This window comes from Pelophylax lessonae (genome assembly GCF_965119305.1).
Source record: "Pelophylax lessonae genome assembly, chromosome: 4".
Classification (NCBI taxonomy): Eukaryota; Metazoa; Chordata; class Amphibia; order Anura; family Ranidae; genus Pelophylax; species Pelophylax lessonae.
In genome coordinates, this window is record NC_138771.1 from 570,968,564 (window position 1) to 570,982,943 (window position 14,380).

Sequence of the window (14,380 nt, forward strand, 5' to 3'; positions counted from 1 at the left end):
ACAAAACCATCTGGTCTACTCTGCAGTCTACCAATACCCCAGGTTCCATGGGAAGTTGTGTCCTTAGACTTTATAGTAGAACTACCACCTTCTAAAGGATTTAATACCATTCTAGTGTCAGTGGACCACCTGACAAAGATGGCACATTTCATCGCTATCCGTAGACTACCTTCATCTAAACAAACAGCGGAACTACTGATGAAACATGTGTTCAAGTTACACGGAATTCCAAAGACTCTTTTATCCGACCGTGGTTCACAGTTCATCTCCAAATTTTGGCAAGCTCTTTGTCAAATATTACGGATTGAGCGAAAGCTCACTTCTCCCTACCACCCTCAGACCAACGGACAGACTGAAAGAGTCAACCAGTGTATAGAACAATATCTGCGTTGCTACACATCATACCTACAGGATGATTGGGTGGACCTTCTCCCTCTGGCGGAATTTGCTTATAACAACGCAACCCACAGTACTACTAAGCAAAGTCCGTTCTACTTGAACTATGGGTTTCATCCCACACTTCTTCCACCACGCATCCTACCATCAAGTAACCCAGTAGCCTCAGACTATCTTACCCAAATAAAGGACTCTCTGGGTTTACTTAATACCACTATCTCACACGCCCACAGCCAACAAAAAAGGTACTACGACCTACGTAGAAGACCTTCTCCTCAGTATGATATTGGGGACCTCGTTTGGCTATCGACAAGAAATTTAAGATTAAAGATCCCTAGCAAAAAGCTTGGACCTTTATTTCTGGGACCCTTCCCAATTAAGAAACTTATTGGAAAAGCTGCAGTACAGCTCACCTTACCAGCAGATCTCAAGATCCATCCCATCTTCCATGTGTCGCTACTTAAACCCCATGTTCCTAATCAAGGAATAAGGCCTACCATCTTGCCTCCACCTCCAGTACAAGTTGAAGGCGGAGAAGAATATGAGATTAAGGAGATTTTGGATTCTCGTATCCACAGAGGAAGACTCCAGTATCTCATAAGATGGAAGAACTATGGACCCCAAGACGACACCTGGTTGGATACCACTGATGTTCACGCACCTAGGCTTATACGAAGGTTTCACTCGAAATACCCGTAGAAACCAGTGCTATAGGCCTTCCGGAGCCGGCCTTAAGGGGGGGGGGTACTGTAAGATTCTGGTACCTCTGGTACCCTTATTTTCTCTTTTGATATGCGTCCCACCTTTCTAATTAGGTGGTACGCATACACCTTTAAGACGGATGACGTCATCGCCGAGCGCCGCAGAGCGGCTATTTCAACCGCCGGCGTTCTCTCTCACATTGTTCGTTCAACCTGCCTGTGTGTCCACATGCTTACAAGCTTGTCTTGCTACCGGAACCTCCAGCTACTTTCTTTTACTTGGAAACAGACCGGAACCTCGCTACTGATCCCTGTATCTCGCTACTGGATCACTCCCTCACTACTGGACCCTTCTACTACTAACCTTACTAGTGATAAGTACCCCACAGGGGAATCCTCCATAACCTTACTTACACTATCTACCTCTGCACATTAAGGACTGTTACTATCTATGCATACTAATTCTATCATCTGCACTGTTACATAGATTGCTAGCTCTTGAGTCTACTACCATCTATCCTTGCACTGGGTTAGTCTATCCTGTATTTGTCATCTGCTATCCTTACCACTTGTTACCATACTCGATTACTAACCTATTTGCATTCTACCTAATACCATCTAGTACTCTCCTGAACATTTCTATCAAGTGCTTACCATCTCTGTCACTGTTCACACCTGTCCCTTCAGCACATCATCTTCATACTAACATATACATCCTATCACTCCAGGAACATCTTATTGAGTGTGTATATCTGTATGCTGAAGCTGACAGGCCCACAGTGATGAGTCTGGAGAGTTGGATTTGGTTATTCAACACATCTCTACATGACTACTGAGTGGAGATTCTGCAGCTGCAAATCCAGCCTACTACAAAAACGCAGGAGCGTTACACAATCACGTCAACGCTGAGCGGGAGGAGGGAGAGAGAGAGAGGGGGGAGAGAGAAAGGGGGGACAGAGGGAGAGAAAGGAGGGGAGAGAGAGAGACAGAAAGAGAGAGAGAGAGAGAGAGGGGGAGGGAAGGAGAGAGAGGAAGAGAGCGAGAGAGGGAGGGGGAGAGCGAAAGAGAGAGAGGGGGTGAGAGAGATGGGGTGAGAGGGAGAGAGAGAGAGGGGAGAGAGAGAGAGGGGAGAGAGAGCACCCAACTACTTGTAGGTGGTGGCATTTCCCCAGCCATGTCAGGGTGGGCTTGGTCTGCACTCCCACCTCCCCCCAGGGGCTGATGAAGCAGTGGCACCCAGGCAGACAGGCTGGAGCAGTGAGACGGGAAGCGGCTGACATATGAAAATCTGCACAGGGCCCAGGCCTGGCGCATCATTCCCCCGCTTCACATACCGCTCAGCTGCGGACCTGGCACTATTACCCAATGGGTGGCTGCAGCGAGGAGGGCTGACAGAAGGCGAGCAGTGCATCCTGTGGATGGACTGAGAGTGGAGAAGAAGAGGCGGCTGGTTCTGATTATTCAGAGCCGTCTATGTGACAGTACTGACAAATTAGAAAGCCTCTTGTCTGTACACTGAAAGGTACAGATAGGAGCCGCAGGGATTTCAAACCCCTGGATCAGCGAAGCGGTGTCCCGATGCCTGAGAGCGGATGGCTGACAAAAGCCCAGACTCAATTTCTAGTCTCCAATGCAACCTGGCGCCTGGCATTTGTCGAGCCCTGATGTACATGATCCAGCACTTCCAGGTAGGGGGCACGCCCAAGATGATCAGCGATTTATAGTTGGGACCCACCGATTGGCTGAGCAAATGACAGAAGAGAGCCCAGGTGTTCGGTAAACAACACAGGCCTCTCTACAGTCAGCAGCAATGTGACGTTTTTTTTTTTTTTTACACAACAGGGAGTAAAATCCGGCACATTGCTTAGTAAAAGCAGCACACAATACACATTGTTAGGCATGCATTTAACCCCTTGATCACCCTAGATGTTAACCCCTTCCCAGCCAGTGTTTTTAGTACAGTGACAGACGCCGCCCCCCCTACCCATGCTTCCGGCCCCCTAATCTACATGCAGGGCACCAGATGCATGGATTCCAATGTTTTTTTTTTTTTTAAGCACCTGATTAGAGCCAGAGACTCTAATAGGCTTCAAAAAAAGGGTGGGCTAGGGGCGCCCACCCAGTTGTGTGACAATAGTGAATATATTCAAGTTGTAAAGCCCTGCGTAAACTGTCGGCGCTATATAAATACTATATAATAATAATATATTGCCACACTGATTCTCCTCCCGGCCAATCAGGAAGCGGGTCCTGAGACCTGTTTCCCGATTGGCCGAAAGGAGAAGGCATGCTATTGGCCAAGAAGGGTGGAGGAGACGACCCCCGAGAAGGGACATGAAGGAGGGGGAAGCTGTCGCCGCCTGTCCTTCCAGAGGAACAAGGTAAGTAAACTGGCGGGGGCGGGGGGGAGAGATGTGGTGGTGCAGGCTGGAGTGATATGGGGGGGGCAGGTCCGTCTGCCATCCCCCCGACAGATGAAGCACCAGCCGCCACTGGTGGATATGATGTTCTTTTGGTGATGTAAAGACAAAAATAAATACAAATTTGGCGCTGCACCCCATTTTTTCTTTTGGTGATGTGCAGTGTTGTTTTGCACCAATCATATCTTTTGGATTTATGGACAAAAAGCTCAACCTTGGTTTCATCAGACCATAACACATTTTCCCACATCCTTTTGGGAGACTTCAGAGGTGTTTTTTTGCTAAATTTTGCCAGGCTTGGATCTTTTTTTTTCGTAAGAAAAGGCTTCCATCTTGCCACTCTACTTCATAGCCCAGACATATGAAGAATACGGGAGATTGTTGTTACATGTACCACACAGCCAGTACTTCCCACCTATTCCTGCAGCTCCTTTAATGTTGCTGTTGGCCTCCCTGACCAGTTTTCTTCTCGTCTTTTCATCAACTTTGGAAGGACGCCCAGTTCTTGGTAATCTCACTGTTGTGTGAGGCTCAGGGACTCTTTTTAATGCAAAACAGTGCTTTTCTTTTTTTTTTTGGTTCAATGGACTTTAATGGAGAAACTGCAGAAAAGCATGTCGTGCGTTTTCACCGCAATTTTCATTTTGCGTTTTTAAATCTGCCCTACAGCAAATATGGCTAAAAAGAGGGCATAAAACAGCAAAACGCAAAACTCTGGTAAAAAAAAAAAAAAACAGAAAAAACACAGCAAAATAGGTGAGAATGGTGCCTAAAACACGACGCAGGAATGCGCACAAAGCCGCGTGCGCTCGGACACCCCTCCTGATACCAAAAACTCTTTATTGTTTGGTTTGTTCTGGGGTATTGGCAACCTACTGAAAATAATGGCCTGCCATAACACAGCCTCAGTGAAAGGTGTGGATAGGCCCCTCACTTGTGTCCTGTAGTGAAGGGAGGATGGCAGCTGTGAACAGTACTATCCATACCCCCATCCCAGTGCAGGTCTATGGCTCGCCTCACCTCTGGGCTCCTTTAACGCTAGCCCCGCCCCTCCATGACGTCAGACCAGGAAGTGAACGAGGAAGTGCCGGGAGGGCAGCACACGGGGTACACATCGCTAGACGGTCCCGTGTCTGGGAGAGAAGAGTGGGGGAGGGGGCTGTACGGTACACCGGAGGCTGCGGAGAGTCTGGGCTGAACCCCGCACATGACACACCAGGTACGAAGTGTCATCTGTCCACCTCTTTGTGTCACTGAGACCATGTCATATTGGGTGTCACAGCTGATCAGGCCCGGGTCTGTGTCTTTGGAAATGTTTCCGGTCAGGTACACTGATCCCACGCACAATGGGCCCCCCTGTGTACAGCTGTCATGATGCTGCACATTCCAATCCACAACACATTATGGCAGTGTGTCATTGGAGCTGCTGGTCGTCTTGAGATTCCTGTGTGCCCGGTCGTCTTGAGATTTCTGTGTGCCCGGTCTTCTTGAGATTCCTGTGTGCCCGGGCGTCTTGAGATTCCCGTGTGCCGGGCGTCTTGAGATTCCTGTGTGCCAGGTCTTCTTGAGATCCCTGTGTGCTTGGTCGTCTTGAGATTCCTGTGAGCCGGGTCTTCTTGAGATTCCTGTGTGCCGGGTCTTCTTGAGATTCCTGTGTGGCGGGTCTTCTTGAGATTCCTGTGTGCCTGGTCTTCTTGAGATCCCTGTGTGCTGGGTCGTCTTGAGATTCCTGTGTGCTGGGTCGTCTTGAGATTCCTGTGTGCCGGTCTTCTTGAGATTCCTGTGTGCCCGGTCTTCTTGAGATTCCTGTGTGCCGGGTCTTCTTGAGATTCCTGTGTGCCGGGTCTTCTTGAGATTCCTGTGTGCCCGGTCTTCTTGAGATTCCTGTGTGCCCGGTCTTCTTGAGATTCCTGTGTGCCGGGTCTTCTTGAGATTCCTGTGTGCCGGGTCTTCTTGAGATTCCTGTGTGCCGGGTCTTCTTGAGATTCCTGTGTGCCGGGTCTTCTTGAGATTCCTGTGTGCCGGGTCGTCTTGAGATTCCCGTGTGCCCGGTTGCCTTGAGATTCCCGTGTGCCCGGTTGCCTTGAGATTCCCGTGTGCCGGTCGCCTTGAGATTCCCGTGTGCCGGTCGCCTTGAGATTCTTGTGTGCCCGGTCGCCTTGAGAATCCTGTGTGCCCGGTCGCCTTGAGATTCCTGTGTGCCGGGCGTCTTGAGATTCCTTGGCGCCTCGGGTCTTGAGATTCCTTGGCGCCCCGGGTCTTGAGATTCCATGTCTTGAGATTCCTCAGTGCCGCAAATCCTCGTTCTAGTTACACCACTGTCTACCAAACTGCCTTTTTTTTCTCCCCTTTATCGTTTTCTATTAGTTGAGTTTAGATTAAAACATGGACGTCTGTTTCCCATAAATGGGGAAAAGCTGTGAGTTGTGTCTCTCAAATAACATATAAATGCACATATGTCAGTTTTTATTTCAAGGTGAATCCTACCGGTATTACACATGCATGTATGTTGATATTGTTTCCCTGCTGTACTAACACTATTATTGGTATCATTTTATTTTTAGGATGCGCCCCAGTGTAGGACCAGCTGGCCTCCGCCCTCACACACACAGACCTGTGGACCCTGGGAGATGAAGGAGCGTCTGGGAACCGGGGGATTTGGTTATGTCCTTCGCTGGCATAATAAGGTAGGGACAAACGTTCCAACAGATCATTGTCCCAGATTTTTTTAGTCCCATACTATATTTTATGCGTCCTTTGGATAAAACCACACCTTTCACCACAAAAGCTAACCTTAATGTTTAGGTCCCATACACACTTGTAATTCGACTGAAAATTCCTGTAGGAGACTGAAGTTTATGCAAACAGCTGCAGACCGGAAGCTCTATAAAAAGCAGTGAGAGGCTGACAGAGCCCTCAGCCATTTGCGGCTGTTTGCCTGTCTTCAAAAATGCAGCAATAACTTGTGGATGGTCAAACCTACAGCAAACTGCATCCAGGGGCATTCATTCACAGGTAATCACTGCATACCTGATTACACTGGACAAAAAGAAATAGGTTAAACTCCAATAGGGGTAAAGCTCCCCATGGAGTAACCAAGTTGGTATTTAGGCAGACTTAAAGAGGAAGTAAACCCTCCTCTGTACCTATAGGTAAGCCTATGATAAGACTTCCCTATAGGTACTGTAAATATCTCCTAAACATGTACCGTTTAGGAGATATTTACCTTAAGAGCAGCCAGTGAAGTTACTGACGCTTTCACTCTGAAGGAATGGCCGCTGGTGCCGTTCCTTCAGAGCCCCGTGCCGTGACCGTCGGCTCCTGCGCGCATGCGCGGGAGTGACGTAATCGCGGGTCCAGCCAATCAGATGGCCGGATGCCGCAAACCCGGAATAAGGGTAACAGAACATATCACCCATGGGAGAGGGGAGCGGTCGGCGCTTCGGGGCTTCGTTCTAAGGTAAGTATATCATAATAAGCTAGTATGCGATGCATACTACCTCATTATGTGTTTGTCTTTCAGGTGTACTTTAAAAAAAAAAATAATAAATTTGAGGTTTGCAACCTATTTAAAGCGGACTTCTGGCCTTGTTTTTTAGATAAAAATACTCCCGGGACAGTCAGGGCTAGTGCATTTCAGAATGGATAGCCTCTGAACTGTCCCAGGTTGCACTTACCTTTTAGAAGAAATACTTACCTTGAAAATGTCTTGTCCAGCGCTGCCATCTCAGGTGTGGGCAGCTGAAGCCAGAGCATCCTCTTCGGTCCCAGAATGCCCTGCACCGACCCTGCTCGTCACTTCCGCTCGTGCATGCCCAGAAGCTGTTTAGCAGGGAATGACGCGCCTGCACCGGAAGTGACGAGCAGGGCCGGTGGTGGCGCATTGACTCCTGGGAGCGATGACGTTCAGCTCCCAGGAGTCAATGCAAGCAGGAAGAGACAGCGCGGGCCGCGGACGCAGAGGGAGGAAGAGGAAGGAAGGTAAGTATATTTTCTTCAAAAACAAGGTAAGTAAACCAAAAAAAAAATCTGCATTATCCATTTCTTTTTCAGGTGACCTAGAGCAAGGGGATGGGCCAAAGTCAATTTTGAGGCCGGAAATCCGCTTTAATGGTAAGGTAAAATAAGTATTTATTACAAAATAATGGCACAAAGATAAATCTTGAATTGTTGCCACACAGTGCGTCAATAGCCGACCTCACCCATTTAAAATATGTCACTGGTATAAATGTCCGGACTGAAGGTAACTATGGGTACTAGCAGCACCTGTGCGGTCTCTTGCTGTGTAGAGCATAAGGGACAATCTCCCCTATATAAATACCAGTCCTGCAGTACACATAGGCCCCGGGCTAATGGCACATTTAGCAATTCTCCCTATGTCAAGAATGGCCACTTGTAAACTCTAGGACCTCCTAAGTAGGCTGGATGATAGGGATCAATACAGACAACCGTCCCAAGATGCTAAGATCCAAAGTTCAAGTCCCTCTATACAACAGCTCTCAATAAAGGATATTCCTCCTATGTCTTTAGAGATTGTGACTTTCTCCACTTAAGCAATAGCATTAGATGCTCTAATATCGCTCCTGGAGGAAAATGATGAGGAAATGATTCCCCCCCCACCGTGTCAATGAGACAGTCAAACCTGCAAATCAGGTCAACTAAAATGCCACAATTATGTAAAAATAAATGGCTCTCCCTTTTTCGTTAATGTGGTCCCTATGGAATTGATATCAATAGATTGGACGAGAGGGTTACCCTCCTTTAATAACTTAACTAGAGAAAAAAGACGGGCCTTAAAAGAATTGAGAGAAGCCCGAAATATTGTAATCAAAAGGAGTGATAAAAGAGGTAATGTAGTTTTACTTAATGAATTAGATTATGAAAATGAGGTGAAAAGACAGCTGAGAGCTGAAACGACTTGCCAACAATTAAAAAATAACCCATTCCCAACAGTGGTTTACTGTCTAAACGAAAAATTAGGGATTTGCTACAAAAAATTGACAAGTTGAAACCCGAAGGTGATCTATGCCTAGTGGGGATAGATGTGGAGTCCTTATTACATCTATCCCACGCGCGGATTAGAAGCCATAGAATTCTTTATGGTGAAAATCTTCCCTGAAATGGGCCCACAGAATGAATTCCTCTTAGACCTGCTATCTTTCATGCTGGAAAATAATTAGTTCCAATTTGCAGGAGGGTATTACCAACAGATCAGAGGAACTTCAGTTTGGACGTTTATCTGAGACCTATTTTAAATGGGTGGGGTCGGCCGTTGATGCACAGCGTGGCAACAATTCAAGATTTATCCTTGTACAATTTGTAATAAATGCATGTTTCACCTTACCATTAAGTCTAAGCCCCGGTTCACACAGGGGCGACCCTACTTGCTGGGGCGACCTGTGAAGTCACGGTGCACGCTGTGCACCACGACCTCGGCGCGACATGCACGGACTTCATATCATTGAAGTCAATGCAGGTCGCCTCCAGGTCGCCCCAAAGTAGTACAGGACCCTTTTTCTAAGTCGGAGCGACTTGTCGCTCCTATTAAAACGGGTCCTGTGCTAATCAACGGCAGGCGACCCACCGCGACTTGTGTGAATGGGGTCTAAGTGTCTGCCTAAATAACCACTTGGTTACTCCATGGGGAGCTTTACCCCTATTGGAGTTTAACCTATTTCTTTTTGTGTATGCGTAGGATTAAAGGCGGAACACCATTACCACTTTACGATCGCCCGCCGCAGATTTACTGCGGCAGGCAGCCGCTCCTGGGCAAAACGACGTAGCTCTACGTCGCTCGTTCTCAAGAGGCTAGGGGACGAGTGCGCGCCGCCAGCGGTGCGCTCCCACCCCTGCTCGTCAGCCGGGGAGCCAGTGCGTGTCTCAGGCGACTCCGATTGCCGCCTGACACCGGCGATCGTTCCCTGCTGAGGAAGAAAGACGGACGGCTGTGTTTACATCCACCCTGAAGTGATCACAGAGCTCATGTGATCCGTCTATATAGGATCGCATGTCTCTGTGATGACTTCACAAGTCCAACCCCCCCACAGTTAGAACCCAATTTAATTTGGATACAGCGTCACACGACTGCGCAATTGTCAGTTAAAGTAACGCAGTGCCGAATCGCAAAATAGGGCCTGGTCATAAAGCAGGAAAATCCTCCGGTCTGAAAGTGGTTAAGTGATATAGATGAATGGTATCTGTTGAGGTTTCAATTATAAATTACCCCTTTTTTTTCATACTTTTGCTAAATGAATACACTGGAACATACTTTATTGTATGTCCATGCAGGGTTGTGTTCCGTGCATCCCTGTGCAGGCAGTTTCATTGATGTCATGTGGATACACTGGCCCAGCCATTGTGTCCCAATATGACATCTGTGTGGGTGCATTTGCGTGTCTCCGCAGGCAGTATGAATTCAGCGGATGTTGTGTTTTGACACAGCTGCTGTGTTCCAGTTGACACCAATGGGACTGCCTGCACGAGGATGCACAGAACACCTGTGCATCCCCATGTGCATAAACATGGCTCTGCACGGGCATGCAGTATAGTATGCTCTGTGTGAATGAGGCTCTATCCTCTACTGATCTACTCTGCTTGTGTCCTATGGTTATCTTTTCCGCATCTTTCTTACCTTCTTTTCAAGGCTCCACTCACACTCTGTTAATCTTCTTCCTCTTCTGCTCTCGCCCTCTTCTCATCTCTTTCCTATCCTCCTCCCCCTTCTGCATACTCACCCTCATTTGGTTTTCTTCAACTCCTCTGTCTCACATTCCTTACACCTCTCTTCTTCGCTCCCACCCTCTGCTCCTCTCTCCTCTTTTGCATGCTCTCCCTTTTTGCTCCTCTGCTTCTTCTTTTTTTTCACCCTTTGTATCTGTCTTCTATGCTCTCAGTCTCCATATCTCTCCCTTCTATACTTGCTCCCTCTGCTCCTCATCTCCTCCTGCTTTTACCTTTTTTCTATCTGCTCATTTCCCAACCCTTGCACCATGTTCAATTCTTGTGTTTCTAATCGTTTGCCCTGTGCTTTTCTTCTTCTCTACTCTCATCTTCAGCTCCTCTGCTCTTATACAGTTACCTGCTTCTTACCACCTCCTCTTTCTTGTTAAATTATTCTATTGAGGTTTCATCAGAAATACACAAGAAAGAAAAAGACATTAAAGCCTCAAGACACATTCTCATGTAACAAAAATATTCACCACTGTACGGAGTGTCACGACTACAAAATACTAATCAAATTAGTTAACAGGTGGCAACCCATGATTTTGCAGACTAGGGGGTGGGAAAAAGGGAACTCCCAACAATGGATTATTAGGTGCCGCAGTATAGACCTAACGCACACATCTAGGGCACGGTGAACCATAAAGTTTGAGGGATTAGAATTGGAGATCCAGAAGAAGAGAATGGAGAGGAAAAACAAAGGGGAGGAGGAAAAATCGGGTAAGAGAGGTGGGATGCCCCCCCCATGCCCCCCCCCCCCTATCAACCTCATCAACCCCCCACTTCATCCTCTTTCTTTGCTCCCCCTTGTTATGATGGTAATCTCTTCTAATCTCGCTTATTTTGCTCTACTCTCGCCCTTCGCTTATTTCTTTTCTCCTCTACTTTGTATTTTTACACAGGAAAGTGGTGAAGAAGTGGCCATCAAGCAATGCCGACAGGAGCTGAGTCCAAAGAACAAGGAGAGATGGTGTTTAGAAATTCAGATTATGAAAAAGTGAGATTGTCCCCAGTTTCTCATCTCTTCTACTAGTTTTGAGTTGTGTGAATACATTTTTGAAAATAATTAAATCCTCCTAGCTCTGTTTTTCTTCAGGAGGGCCAGAAACCTCAAAGAAAGTGGAATATGACATACAAAAAATACATTTGAGTTCTGGATGGGCTCCTGAGGGTTAAGGCTGCATCTTTTTTGGATACTGTGATCATGAGATTTCCCTGCAGTTGTTATGTCTGTACCTATGCTATAACAAAGGCATTACTGATGTGCAGCTGACATTCCAAAATATTGGTACTGGCCCTAAAATCTGGTAGGCATATGTTGTCATTGCAGTCCCTGTTAAATTTGAGATATCTACATGATGGGGATCCTGCATAGCTGAAATATCAGTTTTCAGTGGATTACATTTCTGGCCAAAGTCAGTTTCTTTTTTTTTTTTCAATATGTTCAAATGGTAAACTTTTTTTTTATTTTAACTATATATCTTTTAATGTTTATCTGTGTGTGCTGCGTATATACAGTATCTCACAAAGGTGAGTACACCCCTCACATTTTTGTAAATATTTTATTATATCTTTTCATGTGACAACACTGAAGAAATGACACTTTGCAAAGTAGTGAGTGTACAGCTTGTATAACAGTCCATCACCTTTACCCTCAGCAATTGAGTTCCAACTGACAAAGCTACCAATAGAGCTAGTATGCAAATATATGTGTGGTGAATGGTTTCCTTCGTGACCATCTCTTTCCTGTTTCAGTTTAATATTTTTTTTTCATTTAAATCTTGCACAGTTTTGTGTGTTTCCTGTCCTTTAATCCATATGTCTAGTTTACCATATATTACTATTTATGTTCCAGACTGAATCACAAAAATGTGGTTTCTGCCCGTGAGGTGCCTGAAGGTTTACAGAAACTGGCACCCAATGATCTCCCTCTTCTAGCTATGGAGTTCTGCTTGGGAGGGGACTTGCGCAAGGTAGATAATACCAGATGTAGTTTACATATACCTATTTATTAAAAAATGTATGTTATCGAATACTTGCTATGACATTTGTGCTTCTACATTTAGTCCATAACACGCTATCCCTTGTATCAACACTGACGTTGAGGATATTTAGTGCAATTGCTCATAGCAACCATACAATGCAAAATTTCCCAGCTGGCGGGACTGATGGGTGGCACTGACGGACAGCACTGATGGACACTCACTGATAGAGGTCACTGTGGGCACTGATGTGCATTGATTGGGCACTGTTTTGTGTCACATATGGGCATTGGGCACTATTGTAGTTTACTATATTCAGGGCACTGATTACCTTTCCTGGACTTCCTTTTTGAGGAGGAGCCGATGATCGCCTCTTCTCGCCACACACTCTGACAGTATCAGGCGAGGAGAGCCGGTAAACGGCACTTCCTCATTTACATGTGACCAGCTGTGATTGGACACAGCCGACCACATGGGTAAAGAGCCACGTCATTTGCTCTTTGCAAGATTGGGGTCGCGCCGTGTCCTAGGAACACGGCGCGGCCATGATCGCCGTGCGCCCCTGTGGCTGTTCTGGGGCGCCATCATATAATGTCATCCCAGAACGAGAGCCGCACCGCTCTGCTGTCATTTGACGGTGGGCGGGCGGTAAGTGTTTAAGGACTGGAATAGTACCACTGGATTGGCGAAGGGCCAATGTGGTGCCTAGATTCAAAAAGGAATCAAAGTCTTTGCCAAGTAACTATAGACCTGTTAGTTTAACTTCTATAGTCGGGGGGGTTACTGGAGAGTTTAATAAAAGACCACATAAATGAGTTCTTGCTGGAAAAAATATTTTAAGCAACAGACAGCATGGATTCATAAAAGACAGAAGTTGTAAAAAAAAAAAAAACTGATTTCTTTTTATGTGGAGGTAAGTAAAACCTTGGACAGAGGGGTGGCTGTGGACGTAGTATACTTGAATTATGCAAAAGGGTTTGACACAGTTCCCCACACACGGCTAATGTGTAAGGTAAAGTCTACTAGCTTGGAAAGATCAGTTTGCAAATGGATAGAAAATTGGCTAAAAGATAGAATTCAGAGAGTAGGGGTTAACGATTCTTACTCTGAATGGTCTAAGGTTATCAGTGGTGTACCCCAAGGTTCAGTGTTGGGACCCTTACTTTCTAATTTCCTTATAAATGATATAGGGTCTGTGATTAAAAGTAGCATTTTAGTCTTTGCAGTGGAATAACTTCTTTACAGGATGTCTCCAACCTACAAGCTGACCTCAATGCACTGTTTCATTGGGCAACTATGTGGCAAATGAGGTTTAATGTTGATAAATGTAAAGTTATGCACTTGGGGGACTAAGAATATGCATGCATCAGACATACTAGGTGGAGTAGAACTGGGGGAATCCATAGCGGAGAAGGATCTGGGTATTCTGGTAGATCATAAGCTTAATAATAGCATGCAATTCCAAGCTGCGGTTTCCAAAGCAAGCAAAGTCCTTTCTTGTATTAACAGAGGCAGAGAGAGAGATTTCATTTTGGCCCTGTACAAATCATTAGTAAGACCTCACCTGGAATATGCAGTTCAGTTTTGGGCACCAGTTCTTAAAAAGGATATCGGGGAACTGGAGAAAGTGTAGAGAAGGGCAACCAAACTGATAAGAGGCATGGAGGAGCTCAGCTATGAGAAAAGATTAGAGGAACTGAATTTATTCTCTCCTGAGAAGAGGAGATTAAGGGGGATATGATCAACATGTATAAATACATAAGGGGTCCATATAGTGAACTTGGTGTTGAGTTGTTCTCTTTAAGGTCAACACAGAGGACAAGGGGCAATCTTTACGTCTAGAGGAAAACAATTTCATCTCCAAATACGGAAAGGTTAATTCACCGCAAGAGCTGCGGAATAGACTCCCTCCAGAGGTGGTTCTGGCTAGATCACTAGATTGCTTTAAAAAAGGCCTTGTTTCTTTCCTGGGTGTACACAATATAAATGGGTACTAATATTTATAGGTAAAGTTGATCCAGGGAATATCTGATTGCCTCTCAGTGGATCAGATAGGATTTTTTTTCCCCCTGCTATAGCAAATTGGATCATGCTTTGCTGGGGTTTTTCGCCTTCCTCTGGATCAACTGCGGGTAAAAGATTGTGTATATGGGTTTGTATG

General features: G+C 46.1%; 1 protein-coding gene across 1 annotated transcript in view; it reads left to right on the forward strand.

Moving 5' to 3' along the window:
- Window positions 1–4,589: 4,589 nt before the first annotated feature.
- Window positions 4,590–14,380, forward strand: part of IKBKB (inhibitor of nuclear factor kappa B kinase subunit beta) — a 69,888-nt gene continuing 60,097 nt past the window's right edge. Inside the window, exons 1-4 of the mRNA XM_082254901.1 lie at window positions 4,590–4,736; window positions 6,082–6,204; window positions 11,140–11,234; window positions 12,093–12,210. Coding sequence (XP_082111027.1) covers window positions 4,725–4,736; window positions 6,082–6,204; window positions 11,140–11,234; window positions 12,093–12,210 — 348 coding nt within the window. The 5' untranslated portion in view covers window positions 4,590–4,724. The remainder of the gene's footprint in view (window positions 4,737–6,081; window positions 6,205–11,139; window positions 11,235–12,092; window positions 12,211–14,380) is intronic.